At 41.5% G+C, this 18,973-nt stretch overlaps 1 protein-coding gene across 1 annotated transcript in view; it reads left to right on the forward strand.

The window, feature by feature from the left end:
* Nucleotides 1-8,035: 8,035 nt before the first annotated feature.
* col27a1a (collagen, type XXVII, alpha 1a) overlaps nt 8,036-18,973 on the forward strand; it is a 68,184-nt gene continuing 57,246 nt past the window's right edge. The window contains exons 1-2 of the mRNA XM_018662514.2: nt 8,036-8,477; nt 13,132-13,202. Of these exons, the coding sequence (XP_018518030.1) occupies nt 8,425-8,477; nt 13,132-13,202 (124 nt within the window). The 5' untranslated portion in view covers nt 8,036-8,424. The remainder of the gene's footprint in view (nt 8,478-13,131; nt 13,203-18,973) is intronic.

The following is an 18,973-nucleotide window of genomic DNA, read 5'->3' on the forward strand; positions in this document are numbered from 1 at the left end:
GTTGAGTGTAACAATCTGTTAGAATAATAGGCAGTCTCGCACTCGGAGGAGAAAAGGCTGAAGGGTCCCTGTCTTAGTCTAGTCATAGCAGTCACATCTGCTTTATTAAAGCAGTATTACATTATTGACCAGATGATGCTGACTTGAGCATGTGCATTATCCTCACATATGTTCTCAGTGCAGTGTCAGACTTTTATACCACTTACTGACATCTCACCTCAGGCACCCAATTTACTTGAAACTCCCACTTTGTTGCATTTTATGCACCACCCATTCCTGCGCCATGCCCACTTCACAGGGCACGAAAATGCCTAATGAGCAGGCGACGTTTGCCAAAAGAACATTTGAAGTTAGTAAAATATCAACTTGTTGTAGAACTGCAGGCAAGCAAAACTGACTATAGTTGACAAGGTGTCTTTGTTCTACTTTTTCCCATGTTTCTCTGGCCTTTGACTCAATCACTACCATCTACATAGCTTTAATTTGTCATGGGAAAATTTCATGTTATTTTTATATATGCTCCAAAGTTACAATTTAGGATCATTAAGTTCAACTACAGGCGTGTTTATGGGATAGGGTGGCTTCCTTAATATTTCCCAAACTACACAGAGGGAGGATCTTAGTGTCAAGATGATGGAAGACGAATGGGAAAAAGCACAGGGCAAGGTTCTCTCTTCACCAAGTACTTCAAAGTATTCAAAGTTTCCTTCTGAAAGGATAGATTGAAAAATCAGTGTGGTCTTTATTCCCACCACTATGGGATCTGTGGCTTGGCTTGGCTTGGCTTCGTATGGAGGTCCAGATTCAAAAACTTACAGTATCCAAAAAAATACCATCCATCATCCAAACTCTGTAATAATATTTAATGAATAGTTAAAAGGTCTGTAAAAGGTCTTTTGAAACAGTTTTTAAGAATAAATGTGAAAAGATTAATATTCAACATGTCAAAATTGTTTGGAATATCACACTGGACAATTGATCAAGAAGTATTTTGGTCAGTATTACTGACAGTAATGAAACAAAATTTACATGACTGGAATAGTGACATCATAAAAATGAGGAGAACAGTTCAGTTAACTGTATACTTATTAATTCCCTTTTAACTGTCACAAAGGATGTTTCATTTTAGATGATGACCTGACCTAAAGTACAACATTCCTTGTGTGACTCATTGGGCCCATCTTTTTAAATAAAACATTTGCCCTGTCTAAAGCAGCTCTATCATTTTTCAATAAGATAACCAACTGTCCTTTAGAATAAAAAAGCTTTTCATACAGTGATCCAGCTCTTCAACTAGAGGAATGATCCGACCCCGAGAAACACAGAATGACAAGCATTTTTCAGTTGCTATTTCTGCTCTTTTACATCATATAAGCCTTCCTATTGCTTGCCAGAGGAAATGAAATGTTTATTATATAGCCCTGAGGGCTTTTGCAGAGAGACTTTTGGTGGACTTAAAGAAAGGATAAGCTTTTCCTCTCTCCTTTCCAAACTTGGCTTCCTCCTGTGGCATATGAGAGGCAGGAGGTAGAGGTAGGGTCACAGAAATAGTAAAGGAGAACCAGCAGAAGGAACGAGAGCACAGGAAAGAGGGGGCAAAGAGAATTAAGATTGGCAACAGAGTCAGAGCTCTGCCAATCTCCTACATGCGCCTTGGTTATGTGGTCCACTGGACATGACAAAGCTGAGCACAAGTACATCTGCCCAAATAAGCCCTTCCATCCACCTGGGATGGCTCTGTAGTACATAAAAGCCTCATGACCTGCCAGCTGGGAGGCTTTAATTTGGATGAATGGATCCTAGATCTGTTCAATCTCTTCCTTTTCCTACTGAGGTTTTGATAAATGGAGGCCAAGCTGATAATAAATGTATAAAATGGGGGAATGAGAACAGTTACCTAAGGGCTTGTTTTGCTACAGTAAACCCAATTTATTTATCTCAATAGTAGATTTGAAAAAATATTGTCTTCTTATCTGTAAACCTATGAGATATACTAGAGATGTCATTAATGGAAAGCCCTGTGCTCTGGGCTAAGAGAGGCACAATAAGCCACATTTTGCTGTGTAAGGAGTCCAGGCTCCAAGTTAGGGTCTCTTGAAAAGAAACATTCAGCTTGGCAATACTAATGATGATGGCTTGTGTCACTGTCCGGAAGAGGAAGTTATCTCAGTGGTGTGGACAGGACACAGGGTCATATGGCCCCATGACTCGTGTCTATAAGAAAATTCTGCAATTTCCTGCAGTGACTGGGGCCATAGTGAGTCGGATAAGATCCCACTATCAGAACCATCTGAAAGTGATTCTCAGGCCACTAGCCTGGAACAGTTTTGCTTTACAGGACAGTTAACTGTAGACATTCACACATGTACACACACACACATGCACACAAAGTTTTTGTGTGCTGTGCGGTTACACACACACACACACAGAAAAGGTGCTTACTTTTGCCAGTATGGTATGCACACAAGCAGCAGCACTAGAAAATACTGATTCACTTTCGTGATGATTAGAAGATTGATAACTCTCTCATATCTGTCAGTTATAATATAAACACTGGGTTGTAAAAAAGAAAAATAAAAAGTTGTCAATCCATGACCAACAACTGTTCAACACAGGCACTATGCAGGGCAAAGGGCAGGCCCCAGCCTGTTGTGGGCAGTCATGCTGAAGAGGAAATATATATATAATTATACATTGCTATGTATAGATACATACATCTCTTCCACCTTCATTCAGCAGTCAAATGCTAGCAGAGGGGCATAATTGCCTGTTTCTTTCCTGTTTTTGGAAGTGAGCTTCTTTTTCTGGTTTTGAAAAATGACCAGAAATTGTGGCATAATCCAACAGTCCACTGTAAGGTAGGAATGTATGTGTATTAATGCGTGTGTGTGTGTGTGTGGAGAGAGAGAGAGAGAGAGAGAGAGAGAGAGAGAGAGAGAGAGAGAGGAAGGTAGGAGTGGTGGCAGAGAATGGAGTAGTGGATCGGTAGCTGAGAAATTTAAGTGAAAGACCATCTGTTTGGAGGGGTCTGGGGATCTGGGGGTCTGAGGGAGTGACACTTCCTGACCACTTCTGAATTATGTCAGAATGATGGCGATGGAGGAGGTTCAAGGTAATTCAAAAGTTGAGGGAAACGTTTCCTCATACAACTTTCAATACCTGTCTTCTCCGAACACATAGAATACATAGATATTATAGTCGTAGCATTTCATGATTCTCTGTCATCAGAAATATATTTCTGTTCCCATTTACCTTACTTTTAATATTCCCATTAGGTGGAAACATTATCATATTTCGTACAGAATTTAGTTTTCCTTTCTTTCACTTTGGAGGGAGACAGAGAGACGCTGATGGGGGGTAGGGTGAGCCATCTCTGGGATGCAGAAACACTGAGCCTGGTGTAGGACCTGGTTCCATGTGGGGAGTGGATACAGCATCATAATGACCAAGCCAAATATTTGTCTAGTCCATATTCTGAGAGCATAATGAAGTCCTTTTACAGAAGGCATCATTGGAATCTGGACACTGATTTTATGCCAGAGAGAGCAGGTTTCACTAGGCCTGCTGTTTCCACTTAGGCTACCCTGGTCTCTGGTGGCCCAATCCAAATCCAATACAGAGCCTTGTGTCCAGAATAAGAATGAATTATGGCTCTGTTTGACAGATGATAAGTAGTGAATCGGAAATTGAAGTTGGATTTAATCAGGAGATGAATTGCTCACTGAGGTGGAATTTCATTATACTTAGAATTGAATAGGAACTTGCCTGGAATTTAAAATAAGCATTTCTCCTACTGTACATGTTGTCAGTGACTTCTGTTTATGGAGGGAGGAGCTTGAAAGGTGGAATTTCACAGCACCCGATCCAGACAATTTCTCTCTCACATACACATCTAAGACCGCGCATACCAGTGCACACACTTACAGTATATACAGTACATCTTCTATGCTTACACTCACACAGGTGCAGACTAACTTCCTGGTGTGTTACTCCTTTCTGGTGGTGCCAAGTTGGTCCTGTGTCAGTACTCTCTCTGGCTGCCAAAAAATGTGTCAGGAATGAAAAGAGGCAAAAGCTATACTGCCCTGAACCCTTCTGCTCTACTTCTACATATTACAAGATATCTTCTCTGCTGGCTAACTAGGCTTGCCTGCCACTTGTGTGCATTCACAAAGTCCTTCCTAAAGGGAAAGTGTAAGGGACTGTGCAGAAATTACCAAGGTGGAGAGAGGAACTAGAAAAGTCTGAATTCTGAGAATTATATGATGTATGCTCTATGATGAAAAAGCAAGATCATCCCCAGAGTTATTTGAATACTCTTTGGACCTTAGTTAAGAGAAAAAGCCACAATTTCCCAAAGCAATATAAAACTATTGAACTGGTACAGTTTTTTGCCATTAATCACCAATGTTAGCTGGGATTGCTTTCAGCCCCCTGCAACCCTTTAAAAAGCATAGGTGGTATAGATAATGGATGGATGGATATAATCAATATTTTTGATAATAATGATGCATCGAATGTGTGTTGACATTTCTGAGAAAGTTGTAACCTTACAGCAAAAAATGTGCTTCCGGAGAAATAAAGTTCAATCATTTCTTGGCTCCTAAAAAAAATTGATTACCTTCCCCTCAGTAAAAAGAAAAAATATATAACCCTCCCACCTGTCTGCACTCCCCCTCCCTCCTAGTCATTTTCATACAGTCTCTAAACAGAGAGTATGGTGCGAAAGCCACTGAGTTATGATTACAGTAAATGGGCATCATTTTAGCAACTTACACCAACCCCCAACCTTGAACACAAAAATACAACAAGAAAACAGCAAACGCTGCAGAAATCAATCCAAAAACAGTACATAGTGGGGAGACACAACTCTATATTTCACTCTTCAACAACTGCAGGTCTGTGTGGTGTTGACACTTTCAATTCAGGGTAGCCAGGCCTGTGAGCATGCCCCCAAAAGAGCTTGTCTCCCCCAGCAGGTTATTCTGGCGTTCTTATGAGAACTCAACATGCTCATTATGGTTGTGGCACTGTTTTCGGGGTGGTTGTCTACTCTGGTGTGCCAACGCTGGAAATGCTTGTGGTGAAGGAATGACAGGGAGGCAGAGAAAGACAGACAGAGAGAAGAAAGCAAAGGAAACTGGGAGATGAAGAGGGTTTAACAGACAAAAGTGAAGAAGATAAAGGATTCAGACTGTTGCAGATGGTGACAGAGGCAAAACACAGACAAACAGAGATAGAGAGAGGAAGAGAAAGGCACCAAAATGGGACTGAGAGTGAGAGAAATCACAGCGGACAGGAGCTTGTTTGACCACTTTCCACCACCTCGTGCATCAGCAAACCATCCCTATACACAGGAAGGAGACAGAACCAGGAACACAAACAAGTGGACACAACCACCTGTAAAGGAAAAACACAAACCACAGAGACGCTCCACATATACACACATGCTCGTGAGCATTTGCACACCCACACACACACATTCCTTGTATGAACAGTCTTCTTGTGTGCAGTGGAGCTGAGAGAGACAGCACTGTCTGGTTCACCGCCACCACCTCCGTAACCTCTGCCACTGCCCAGCGTGAAAACACACCTACACAGAGGTGACTGTCTTTACAACTTATTTATTTGTTGAGTGACTTGTGAATTGTGAATGTTACACAGACGCTGTAGTAAACTTAGTAAAATCCCAGTACTTTTAGCATGTTTTTCATATTTAATATATCATCGTTTTACTAATGAAGGGCTTTGTCACCTGGAAACAATTCCTAACATGCTACTTAGAGTATGTAAAGCAGCTGTGACATCCAGATAAATATAAACCATGTGAAACACAAGAACACCAAACCAAGCCCAGTGCCCAGTTTTCTCAGATTTCAGCCTGCAACACTGTATTGGTTGTTTATGTGTATGTACAGTACACAGCTCACTGTAAACACTGATATGCAAACAGCCTGTGTTGCTGTTACTCTTGCCGTGCATCAAAGAACAGTCTTGTGTCCTCACTAGGCCCAGGCTGCAATTTGGGCTCAAGGCGTGGCCCGGCACCCATTGGGCTGTGTCCGCCCTGAGTACCAGTAATGACCCCTTCCCTATGGGGAGCGTTTGATCTGGTCTGCCTGTGTGCTTCAGCAGGGCCTATTTCTGGAGCGTGGGGGGGATAAAGGGAGCTTTCAGCCGTGGTGCCAATGACCATAATTAAGCAGCTTTAAGGGGTGGCAGTGAGCGCGCTAGCAAGCGCAGAGTTTGTAATTTGGAAGATGGGGGCAGAGTCGCTGTGGCTCATTGGAAGTACATGGGAGGGTCGGGTGGCACCCAGCACTGAAACACAAGGGACAGAGTGTGTGAAGGGGACTGTAAAGAGGATGTTAATGACTTGCATCCATTAGCACCCACCCCTGGGGCTGGCTGACCAACGGCCTTTGGGCTGAAATACAGAGAGATCGCCATGGCTGACACACGCAACCAGCCCCGCCCTAACAATGTGTCATTCAAGGCGACCTTTCAGTACTTAAGGCCTCTGGCCAGTCAGTTCACAGAGTCACAAGCATCCTGACTCTGTAGCCTCCTCAGCTAGTTGTTTGTCTACTGATGTTGCTGTGTGCAGCATTCATTTAAACAAGCAGTTTGCTGTAACACCAGTTCACTAAGTGTTTGGCTTCATTCATTCAGATTTAGAGAGTTTAAGATGTGTTTAGGTGATAAGTTCCTCCTACTTCATAAAATGATCCAATTACTCACATCAAATTGATTTAATCACAACAAGAAAATGACTATTCCTCTAAGAGCTGATTGGCTGAGGCCTAAGCAGGTGTGTGTTTCTCAGAAGGGCCCAAGGCAATTAATCTAGCTGATGTGGGAGGGATTAGTGCTGTTCATTCAGTTGTGCAGCCAATTAAAGGATATGTTGACCAAAATTTTTTAAGACAGAACAAAAACAAACAAACTCTTCTCATAATTTTCTCACTTAGCACTGTTATAATCCAGCCTTGCAGACAGTATTGGTTCTATTTGAAGTTTAAGTTTTGAGATTATCATCTAGAGAGGTGAATGGAGGTGATTGGAATTTTGTTTGTGCTGCTCGCAGCAGCATCTTTCAACAGAATCAGTGTCCCTATAACTTCAGATGATCTATATACTTCGCTGTGAACAATTTCCACTGGAAACACTTTCTACTAATGAAAGAGTCCTTCAGTAAACTACCTCCTTTTCCAAGTATTTTAAAGAGGACACAAAATGCCTTATCACCCTGTAAAGTCTATATGTTCATGAAACATCTCAAACAGATGTCAGGTGGTAATTACTGGCTCTTGTGGCTGCGCTGAGGTCTTTGGTAAGACCCCATCCTGCACCAGGGCATGACCCCTCTTAAGGTAATGGGAGCTGATCCAGGTGCTGCTCTCTCACCATGTCTCCATTAACACATCTCTTAACACAATGGGTAAAACTGATGTCTCACATAAAGAAACATTGCAAAATATCTGTGTGAACTGGCTCAAGAAGTTTGCACGGTGTTCAAACCTCATCATGACTCCATGTGAGTGATGGACTAAGAGAGAGATCTTTCCAGAGAATGAAAATGTATGTGTAACCCTTCCAATAGGTCACTCATACCTTTTTCAAAACTCCACTCATATTTTTCACTATTTTAACTCCGTGGGGAAATGAGACACACTTGTTAAGTTTACAGTAAAGCCATAAAAGCTCTCCTTTGCTGGTAATCTCTCACACACCATCTCCCTTGAGAAAATCCAAAGAAGTCCTCAATGAACTCATAATTTGCAATTAAATTATTCCACACACTGACAGATAATGATTTACATAAATAAAGGGAAGTCTCGCGTTAGGTGTTGCTGCCCATGTTTGGCAGTTTCTCTCCGTGAGGCACTGCCCCCACGAGTGTCTCCGTGATTCATTCATTTGGTTCACCGGTGCGCGGGGCTCTGGGTCGGATCCATGTGGCCACCCTCTGGAGAAGGCGTGTAGTTGCTCGATACAACCGCTGGGTTTGTAACTTGACACCTGGCCGCGCGGTGCATTTGCCATCGCTTTACCCACAGAAAGCCTATTTAAAAAGGAAAGGGATGAGTCCAACGCTCCTGACTCCGTAAACCCCCCATCCAAAAAGAACCCAGCTTTCTCTCCGGCTGCGCGTCCCTCAATCTGGATCGGCATAAATGAATGAAACACAGGGGAATATCGACAGACAACCGCACAGGAAAACTCTCTGTCAAACCAGCCTGCCAGAAGGAATTTATGTCGGGCTTGACAGGCAATTCAACATGAGTTTTTCCCTCTGGAAGTTCACCTCAAGCTTGTCAAATGTGTAAAACGGCGACCGGTGTCTTCTGCTGCCCCCCTTGCAAAGGAGTCACGCTGTGATTAACGGATCAGGTTTTTGACTGCCAGGACAAATGAATACAAATGAATTTAGGTACCCGAAGGAGAGATTGCAGAACCTCTCATCTAGACACAAAGTAAGTTACATTCATTTCCGTGTATTTTAATGTATCTGTGTGCTCTGATGAGTTGATGTTGGAGAGGACTGAGGTGTGACTGGTCACTGGCGGTGACCGAGTTCCAGTTGAAGGAGCTGGTGTGTGGCTCCATGTGCGTACCTGTGATGTGCCGGCTGGCTGTAGTCCAGGAAAGGTGTCCGCTTGGGACCACTGAGGCTTTGTATGGGGTCTGTCTGGACCATGGGTGTCATTTATCACCATTTAACATTCGTATGACATCTACCATAATTTTGCTGTTTGTTAAATCTTTATTTATCCCCAATCCCCCCTATTTTTTTAAAAAATTAAGCTGTACAAAAAGACAAAGTACAAGCATCAGGTTCACTTGGTAAAAAATGCGTTGGCTAAATTTAGTCTGTGGTGTTTAAAGAAATATAATTCACATCAGTGTATGCAGTGGGTGCATGCAGAGACTTTGCTAAATAGTGTTTACTGAACTGACTCATCTGATAGAGCGAGCAAAGTGAGCAATTATTCAGACCCATAAAGTTTCATGAGAGGTTCATCAGCATCCACTCAAGCTTTTGATAGATTTTGTTAGGATGCTTTCAATGTTTTCCCTTTTACGCACTCACAGTCCACAGCCACATTTACCCAGGGTGGTTCAAAGGCGTTTGTTTAAAAGGTGGATGAGATTGCCAGTTTTAAAGAAAAGGCTGTTATAGTTAGTTGGGTAAACAATGTCATCACCTCACGTAAAAGTTTCCCTGACAACATCCACTTATCGATTTATTTACGAGTTTTACAACCATGCGACATAAAATGCAGATGTTGGATGCAAGTGTTTACAGCGCAGAGTTTCACAGACAGTGAAAAACACATCGGGCTGTTGTAATATATGGACCTTGGTCTTGAGTTGGCTGCAGCGGCGAACCAGCTGTTGCACACCTCACGTAGAAAAGTCATTCATTCATTCATTTATGCATTCATTCACTGATGCATGCGTGCGTTATTCTTACTCTTGATTGATATTTGGTTTCATTGCACAGTGAACATCTGGTTTAAGTAATAGTTCAGATAGTGGCAGAGATAGAGATAGAGATAGATAGAGATACAGTCATTTTGGGAGTAGGAAAATCCAGGCATTTGACCCACCGTCCCCCAGTTTTTCATTAAAAACAAGTTGGCCAAATGGTGTCAGTTAATCACACCTGACTGGATGCTGCGCAGAAACTGTAATGCATTAAGTAATTAAAAAAAAAAATGCTTAAGGGGGTTTCTATCCTAAGAGATGTAGCTACGGTTCAACAGTGATATAACTAAATCACTTGATGGATTGCAATATAGAAAATACAAGTCTGCCTGCGAGGTGTCATCTGCATCATTCATCACATGTCCACATGGTGTCGCCCTTTATGTCTCACTCCTGGATTTTTATATGCAGTTATTTATGAGCAATGTGTTGGTATATTTTGACATTTTTCTACACTGAAAAAAATAACCACAGAGACATTTTTTAAAAAATATATATATAACGTACAGCCACCCAGACAATCTCTGAGTTAGTCACTCTTGCACTAACTTGTATAATTAATGTCTGTTGCCAATAAAACCCAAGTTAAGCAGTGTATCACAATGAGTCAGTCACATACAATTTAACTTGACTGCAAGGAAACAGATAATGAACATACAAGTATACCGGTGGTTCTTAAGGGATGCTGGTTACACTCTCCCTCTTTCCTCATCAGCTTTAATGTCAGTCCATCCATAGGAATTTTCCACAGTGTATGTGTGTGTGTGTGTGTCTGTGTGTGCGTGTGTGTCTGTGTGCTGAGGGGGCAGGATCACCTTAGGGAAATCCTTTCAGGGAATCAGTGAGTAGTCCAAGCTTGTGAAAAGGAACTACACTGGCTTCTCAGTGGCTTTCTCTCCTCAACCTTTGACTGGTCGCTGGCCTGCAGACAGACTGCTGTTTGAGTGTGTGTGTGGAGACAGAGAGGGAGTGGTGGTGGTGGTTTTGTGGGGTCGGGAGGTTAGAATCAGAGTTTGGACATGGGTAATGCAATCAGGATTTAGGCAGCGAGATAAAGACTATGATGGCAAAAACATATCATGGGGGAGTGATGATTCAAAAGGGGAGTACAACAGAGAAAGATAACGTTGGCTTGCTGTTTATAATCTGTAGATTATACAATGAGGCACTGGGATATCTGCTTCAGAGTGAGTGAATTTCTTTACCGCTTGGGGACATTTTGAAAACATTGTAACAAACATCCACACACTCTGACTCACTCTCTCCCATCAGTTTATTGCTCAATCACACAAATAGTGTCTTTCCACTATGTTTTTTCCATTAAATGACTTGGCTTTTTGATAGCAAAGGCGATGTGTGTGCTAATCACAGTTAACATCAGCTGAGGTTCAATGAGTAGAGAGAGAGATGGTATCAGCAGTACAGAGCAGTTTTTTCCCCCCTCCTGTCTTTGAAATGCGAGTTCAGTGGCTCACAGCCCAATGTATAGGTTAGACCGTCTGGTTTAAGTGGATGACTTAGGTGGAAGTATTGTTCATCAGGCTTGCATTTTGTCCACTCAGCTTAGCTGAGAATTCCCTCCGGGAGTTTTGTCATAGCTCGCTGTTGCAGCATGAAAACCACACACCAGACAGGGTCAGTTACAGATGTCAGTCCAAGTGATTTTAAATGTCCAATGTGCACAAATCCACCTCCACCCTCAACTTCTCTACAGGGGAAAAATCCTAACCTGTCACGTACACTTCAAAAGCAGCCTAATGAAAATCTAAACAAGCTACCGAGAATTTTTTAATGTGAAAAGCCAAAGAAAACAGCTCTGTTGCCCGGGAAACTTGCTCCACTTTCCACAGATGTAAACAGCCTGAGGGACAGAATGAGCGTTTTTTGCTGCAGTAAAAAAAAAGTCTCAGCATTCATGACTCATTTTCAGAAAGCAGATCTCTCCTCAGCTGATAAGAAACTGACTAAGACTGTAACCAGCTGGTCACTCACACACACATGCACACACACATCCTGAGTAACCACAGCCAGCTGTGTGTGGGGTTTATTGTGATGAAGCTTTATTAGCAACTGGGAGTGCAGGAGAGCAGGAGACTCAGACAGCACAAACACATACACTTAGATATGTACACATACCCTGATTATAATCTTTCAGGGCAGTGGGAGAGGCAGCCACAGGTTAATGTGGAGTTTATTTGGAATGATGTTTCTATAAAGAGAAAGAGAGGACCTCTTTATCCCTGTTTTTGTTCATATTTTTGCTTTGGATACTACAGGTAAATATGTTTACACACTAAGTTACAGTTTTTCCCACATTTATGCATTTAGAGGCCTTGGTCCCCGCCCCTGTCTGCCTGCTTCTCTGTGGCCCTCCAGCCACAGCTGCTATACACATTTCCTCCCCCCCCAACTTGTGTGTGACCATGTGTGTCTGGATGACCTCCAGCGGTAAACAGTGGCTCCCCTGCCTGTCACCAGATCTTGGTCCCCCACTGAGCTCTCAGTCCACTTGCCAATCAGTCTCCTTTAGCTTTACTGCACGCCTGGATGTGGTGAGGGTGTTGAGAGGGACCGTTTCACTTTTGTTTTGTGTGTATGTGTGTGTGTGCATACAGATGTTGGTTTTGGGGTGGAGGGTTGATGGATAGGTCTACTATAGTATTTCTGCCTTACAAACCACAGCTAGAAGCTGTGTGTGTGTGTGTGTGTGTGTGTGTGTGTGTGTGTGTGTGTGTGTGTGTGTGTGTGTCTGTGTGTGTGTGTGTGTGTGTCTGTGTGTGTGTGTGTGTGTGTGTTTTGGAGAGAGAGGTGCTCTGAGTTGTAAGTACTTTTGCAGAATCCAGTTCCCATTTGTTATTCACATGATATCAGTAGCTCGGTTTGTAAAGCATATGGTTTTGCTTGAATCTGTGTTTTGATGTTATGTAAAAACAATGAGTACAAATAATGGTCGTATCCTTTTATGGGGCTGAAATCATCAGTTTTGTAACCTCTGTCTGTGTAATGCTTTTATACCACAGATATCTTAATCACAGCAGTTCTGTCTTCTTTAAAGCATACCTAAAAATGTCCTTCAAATTACTGGTACCATGTTCTAACAAGGCACACTTTATAAAGGGGCTAAAATTAATGGTTTTATTGAAGGTTATTAAATATTTTACAAATGCTTAAAGATTTGTTACAGGCATTAATAAGGACAACTTTTATGTTGTTAGCCTTATTGGTCTGTTTGACCACAATCACAGAAAGAATTTTATAAACAACTTATAAACACTTAAACTACGATCTTGATTATTAAAACCCCTAATTAAACAAATTTTTTTTTGTTTGCTTTATTAGAAAGTGGGAAACCCATTAACATTTTTAATGAATCACTAACATTTATGACAGCATTATTACTAAATAGAGCGGATAAACATCAGCCAATAGGATTTTCAGCCCAGAATTTGTTAATAAAACACTAGTAATTTGACTTATTATTTAAACAATGTAAACCATTGGTTACAATTAATAAACAGTCTTATAACATGTACCTTATTGGAAAATGGTACCATATTATTCTAGGAGTTAAACAAAAATAATTGCATGATTCAGAGCTGCTGCTGCCTGTTTCTAACGTCCTCTCTTCTCTTCCCCCAGGAGAGCCCTATTGCTCTGCACCGTTTTATATTGTACTTGTTACCTGGGACTTACACAAGTACACTCTGAAGGTAAGACATGGCTTCCACGCATCTCTATTCAGTTCACATTTCACTTTCTCACCTCTTTTTTTCTGCACTGCAAAAAAGTTTACCAGTGGAAAAAACTGTAAAAACCATCGGAGCACTTGGGGGTGGGGGGTGGGGATTTTGGAGTTATTCTTTGCCTGTTTGGTCATTGCCCAAGCACGTAAACACATTGCTATGAGAATTGGGCCAGCTGTTGTCATGACAACAAGTGTTGAGTAAGCTAAGTTGAGTGAGCAAGGGAGTGATCCGATCATAGATCCAAAGCTGGCCATTATAGTGAAAAATGACTCTCAAAACACTCCTGTGTCACTTCTGTGATTTATACCGTTTAGTAGACGAGACATAAAGGTCACTGCTTCAGACACAAGATAACCACTTCAAATACACGTCAGCTGCTGCTGAAGTATTCATCTAGTTTCTAATCTTATCTAATTAACTTAAAGTGACTACACAGTTCTGGCCACAGCAGGCAGCTGTTTTCAGTGAAAAGCCTTTATAAAGTCAGTGTATACAATCTGCTCAGCATCAAATGCAGACAAACACAGTTAGAAACTAACTGGTGAAACATTAGTTAATTCAGCAGCTAAAGAGCCATGTATTTTCCTCAGGAGACCAAAACAGAGCTAAAAGAGAGTTGATACTTGGCTTACATTCATCAGATGGCCAAAAACACAGCTCCAAATGAATGATAATGTTGCTTCATAACTGCTGGAACTGCTGTAGTTTAGAGCTGGAAATTTGCCATTTCAACTTAAAAGTTGATTATATGTCAGTTTTGTGGTCACAACTTGTTTCTGCTTCCACCAAGTGTCTAAAACAATCTGTTACTGCAGGTTTAATGGAGAGGGTGTGGGATTGTTTGGGTGATGATGCAAATATAAATGACAATCTGATCATTTTCTCTCCTGCAACACTGAGTGTGTTACGGTGTCTGACAGCTTACAAGCTGTCAGACACCGTAACAATGATGGCAACAATGATACTACTGCCAGATACTACTTTTTTACTTTTTATTTAATAATGTGGGTAAAATTTGTTTTGTGATCATTTGAGCTACTTTTTGTACCATTTGGCGGTGGCCCCTGATGAAAAGTTATAGTTACAGTCCAGTGAATCGGCCCCTTCTCCTCTCTAGTTATTATGATTGAGACTGACAGGGTACAGAGTTCAATGGGCCCGACACTGAGTGGTGGCAGAAAACCCAAATGTCATTTCAGGCAGTTGCTAGAAGGCTAAAATCTTTTTTTCTAATTCAAATTTTTACTGAATTACCAAGTCAAAGATCTGTCACAAGCAATGTAAAGGTTTATTGTAAGTGATGACTTTTTATTTTTACCCCCAACCTTACTAGGAACTTTAAAAACACAAGTATGTCAGGTGGATAAGAAAATCTCTTTCCTAAATGGAAATAAAAAACCATGAGACTTTTATGACATCTGAAGTGGTTCCTGGCTCTGATTGGGCTATTTGCCATCAGTTGAATCTGGTAACAACATCTACAACTGCTTCGAAGTGGCTGAACTGTAGTGATGGACTCACAATCAGTCAGTATGGTTAGTGTGTCTGCAATGATGATCTCTTCAGGCAGCTCTGACAAGGTGAATGATGAAATGCTACTTGAGTAGGAATGTCCATCATCAGTGGTGCAAACACAGACATCATGATGGACATCACATTTTTCTCAAAGCGTTTAGATTTTCATGTCCTCATACTTGAAGTAGATTCAACAGGCACTTCTTCAGCACAAGTGGACTGACCACTGGAGTTTCACTACTTGTAGAGATGCTTTCACAGGCTTCCAGACAGTCCAGAGTAGCTCTGTTCGGCACACTACCACCTCCATCACACTGGGGATCAGGGAGAGGCAAAAGGCAAATGCCAGTGCCAAGCTGCATTTTATGGAGGAAATAGCTCCTTCTGATCACCCTGTTAAGAGGCAGTGTATTCCATAGACTCACTCTGAGGGCCATTGGCAGACAGCTGGTTCAGGGCTGGCCAAATACTTGCTTCACTTCCTTTTGGAGCGCAAACCCTGTAAATAAATTGCATTTTGCATTGTGAGACCATTTTACTCAGTAAATGGTCAGTTTTTCTGTAGCTTTATAACATCACTGCAACAGCATAAATTGGACACCTGATGACCTAGCAGCTAAAAGCCTGACCAATACAGGATGTTTGAAACTGGTACCAGAATTGATAGTTTAGAAAATCTCATAATGACATATGGGCCAATATTCATTTTCTTCACACACTCCATGACATAAATAAAAGTAGTGTGCCACTGTCAAAAATGTTGTACACCATATTAGCATAGCATTCCTGGTTTCATTCTGGCTGGGTATGAACAATGCACGTCATACACATGTTTTCTTTGTGTAGTTCTTTCCAGGAAAAATGACTTTGATTTAAATCATGTGAAAAAGCTTTAGTTTTCTGTTTTATTCATTTGCAAGAATCTTATTCATTTTCACAAGTGTGGACTCCAAAACTGATATTGTGGGAATACATACGATGTATTGCTGTGAGGATAATTTTTCCGTTAAGAAATATCATAAATGGCTCTGTGTAGACTAGTGTTGGCCAGCCAAACAGAGATCATATGAGTATGTTCGAATGAATCAGTGACTTCATCCTCAACAAGGGATAACATTTCAGAGAGAAGAGCCTTGGATATTCTGTGTCCTACTTGAGTGACTTGGCACAGAGCAAGGCTATGAACTCCAGCCATGTGTTAAACACAAACCTGTGTGTGTGTGTATGTTCACAGTATGCTGTATATCTAAAGCCATATGGTTAATCTATGCCCCAGTAATAGTGCAAGTGGTATTTAAATAAAAAAGGTTTGGAGACAGGGGTCTATGTTCAGAACAGATACATGTAATGTACCCCCTGCTTCACTGCCAAGTCCTGCTGCCCTTTACTGCAGAACAGACCACACAGAGAGGAAAATTCACTGTGTGGATGGGTATACGTGAAACCCCATGCAGATCTTGTTTCATCAGACTATTTTATAAAGACCTAATGATTTAATGCAAAGGGAAGACTCACCGCCCTATACAGTGCATGGAAAAACTGTAAAGAAATATCTATAAGAGACATGCCTTCACTTGGATCCCTTTCACCATTGAAAAAAAGTTCAATCTTGTATAACATCAGACTCAGCATTAGTTAAAACTTGTTATGTACTAGTAGCAGTCAGTAATTCCAGTCTGGGCAGATTAGTGTGAGTCAAGTTTTTGTTTGAAATGATACATGTGAGACTCTTTCTGTGAAAAACATTCGAGTTCTGTGCTGCTTCCTCCCTCAGGTCTTATTCCTTGATAACTGCCAGTGCTACCAGGGATCAGATTCCTGCTCAGAACATTTTTTAAAAAACTTTCCGAGCAACTATATATTTCCAAAGTCTGATGCCCTAACAGTGGTCTAATGAAGCAAGCCTTGTATTGTAGAAAGACAAGCATCTCATTGAGGCTCCCTATGGCTCGCAAGCAACTGTTAGGGCTTCCCATCTGTCTTTCCACTCATCTTTCCCGCTTTCTGTCATCTCATCAACATTGCTTGTTCACTTTTCTGTCTTTTCACAAGCAGGGCTTCTGTACACATGTCCCCATTAGACAAGGCCCAGTGACCACAGGTCAGAGTGAGCCCAGAGACAATAAAGATGATGAGGGGCCTAGGTCTGAGATCACAGGTCATATGGAGAAGCGTTGGGACCACTGAGACTGAAATGCTGAACAGAGAGTCAAAGTTGGCTGAAAGGCTGGAAACTGTATTTTGCCTCCAGGCAGGGAGATGCTGTACTGACTGTACAGTGGTTACTGTGGTCATGTTCTGAATGTCCAAACTCACTCTATTGATGAGAAGGACAGAGAGGAGAAAGTAAAAGGGGATGTTGTCTGATGATGCCGATTTCGCTCGGTTCATTAATCCCCTATAGCCTTAAAACAAAGCAGCCATGCCTTGATATCAGTGAAGCAAACATTTTCAGCACGTATTGTATACTTTAACGTACTTTAGCAAGCACTCAGATTTGCTAATTGATGTGGAAGTAATAGAATTTGCCAGAAATTGTACATTTAGAGCCTGAACTCTGCGCTCTGTGCCTCAAAATTCACAAACATATATTTGTTAGCTTTACACAGCAACGTTTTCTCTTTGCCTCTTAAGGGAGTGCGTTGGCCAGACAGTTGCTTAGAGAGGATTAGGTCCTTTAGCCTGATTGTGCGTTCCTGGTACTGGCTGCTTTGGCCTCGACTGAGCCCCCTCACAGTTACCTCTACCAGCCGTCATGTTTCTGACAGTACAGGGTGAACACCAACAACAAAGTCTTGTCTTGCTCCATGTCTCACATGACCACAGCTACTTATTGGCACTTTGAATCACTGCAAATGATGTGGTGGTAAGGTTAAAGGATAAATATATTTCCTGTCTCATTTCCTCTCTGTTGCATGGGTAATTGAGTTTTAGTGAGTTTATGTAACTTCACAATCAGTATAAAAAAGCAAAACGCGCATTCTTGTTTAAATAACTTGCAGCACTTTGCATGTTTGAAGTGCAAGTCAGAGTTCTCATTACAGGGATGTTCATATTTAATGTTTCTTCTCTCTAACATTTATGTACTCATTTAGCCTTCTCATAAAGCATAACCTGACAGCATGGCACTTCTAGAACAAAGCTCAATTCACTGACCAAAGACAGAAAGGCAAAAATTATTTAAAGATCATACATTTGGAACCACTGTGCTTTGGTTTGGCTTTGAAACTTTTAATTCATTTTTGTAACCCTTTGGAGCTGTTACAGTGTGGCCACATTAGTCTTACATTTTGTCATGAGCAGGTCCTTTGAGAATTTGCAGGCTTGCATGGCAATAAACATCCTGTATGGTGGGGCCATTTGTTGTGTGTATTTTTAAGGCTGTTTTATGCTTCATGTGAGTCATATAATCAAAACGATGCCACAACTTACCATGTTGGGGAGAAGCATGAGTCTGCAAACCACTGACATTTGAAACAAAAGCTGCCACAGCACCTGAGCAGCATCCACCCACTCAGACAGCACCAACCAACCAAGGTCACTCCACACTCCCCTACCATCAGCCTAGTTTTATGTCTGTCTAGACATTTACATGGTTATTTATTTTGGCCTAAAACTGCACTAGACAGCCCACAGAAGCAGTTTGGTGGTCTCTTATTCTTACTATTTCACTTTTTGTTTTAACTATCTTTTTTTCACCCTGCAGTGTTTGAGCATTTTTTTGTGAACTGCTTCTCTGTGTTGGCTGACATTTGACTCTGACAGGATGTAGGGCTATGATGCTGCCATGCCTGTCATGTGTGATAGCAAAACATAGAAGGAAGCTATTGTAAAATTGGCACGTCAGCCATATGTAGTCAATCCAGGCGCTACTGGCAAAGATAGATAAAATATTTTGTTGAGTCTCACTTGTTTGAGGAAGAGGAAATTCTCACAGTGGGTCCAGAATGTCCCATTAATACTTTTAAGATGTTAACAGTTTCCCTCAGCATCATTGCTCTCATTCATAGATACTTACTGTTGATGTGTGTGTATAATTGTCGCTCAAGGGTCCAAGTGTTACCACATCAACAAAACTGGTTTTAATTCTTTCCATTTTTGGCATGCACAATAGCAAACGTTTAAGTCCAGATGCTCAGTGTGAAACTAATTGCCCTCCTTTGCCCTTACAATTATCCTGCCATTGTCCTTTTGTGGTGTTTGATTTTTTTTTTATATGA

The sequence above is a fragment of the Lates calcarifer genome, linkage group LG9 (genome assembly GCF_001640805.2).
Source record: "Lates calcarifer isolate ASB-BC8 linkage group LG9, TLL_Latcal_v3, whole genome shotgun sequence".
Taxonomy (NCBI): Eukaryota; Metazoa; Chordata; class Actinopteri; family Centropomidae; genus Lates; species Lates calcarifer.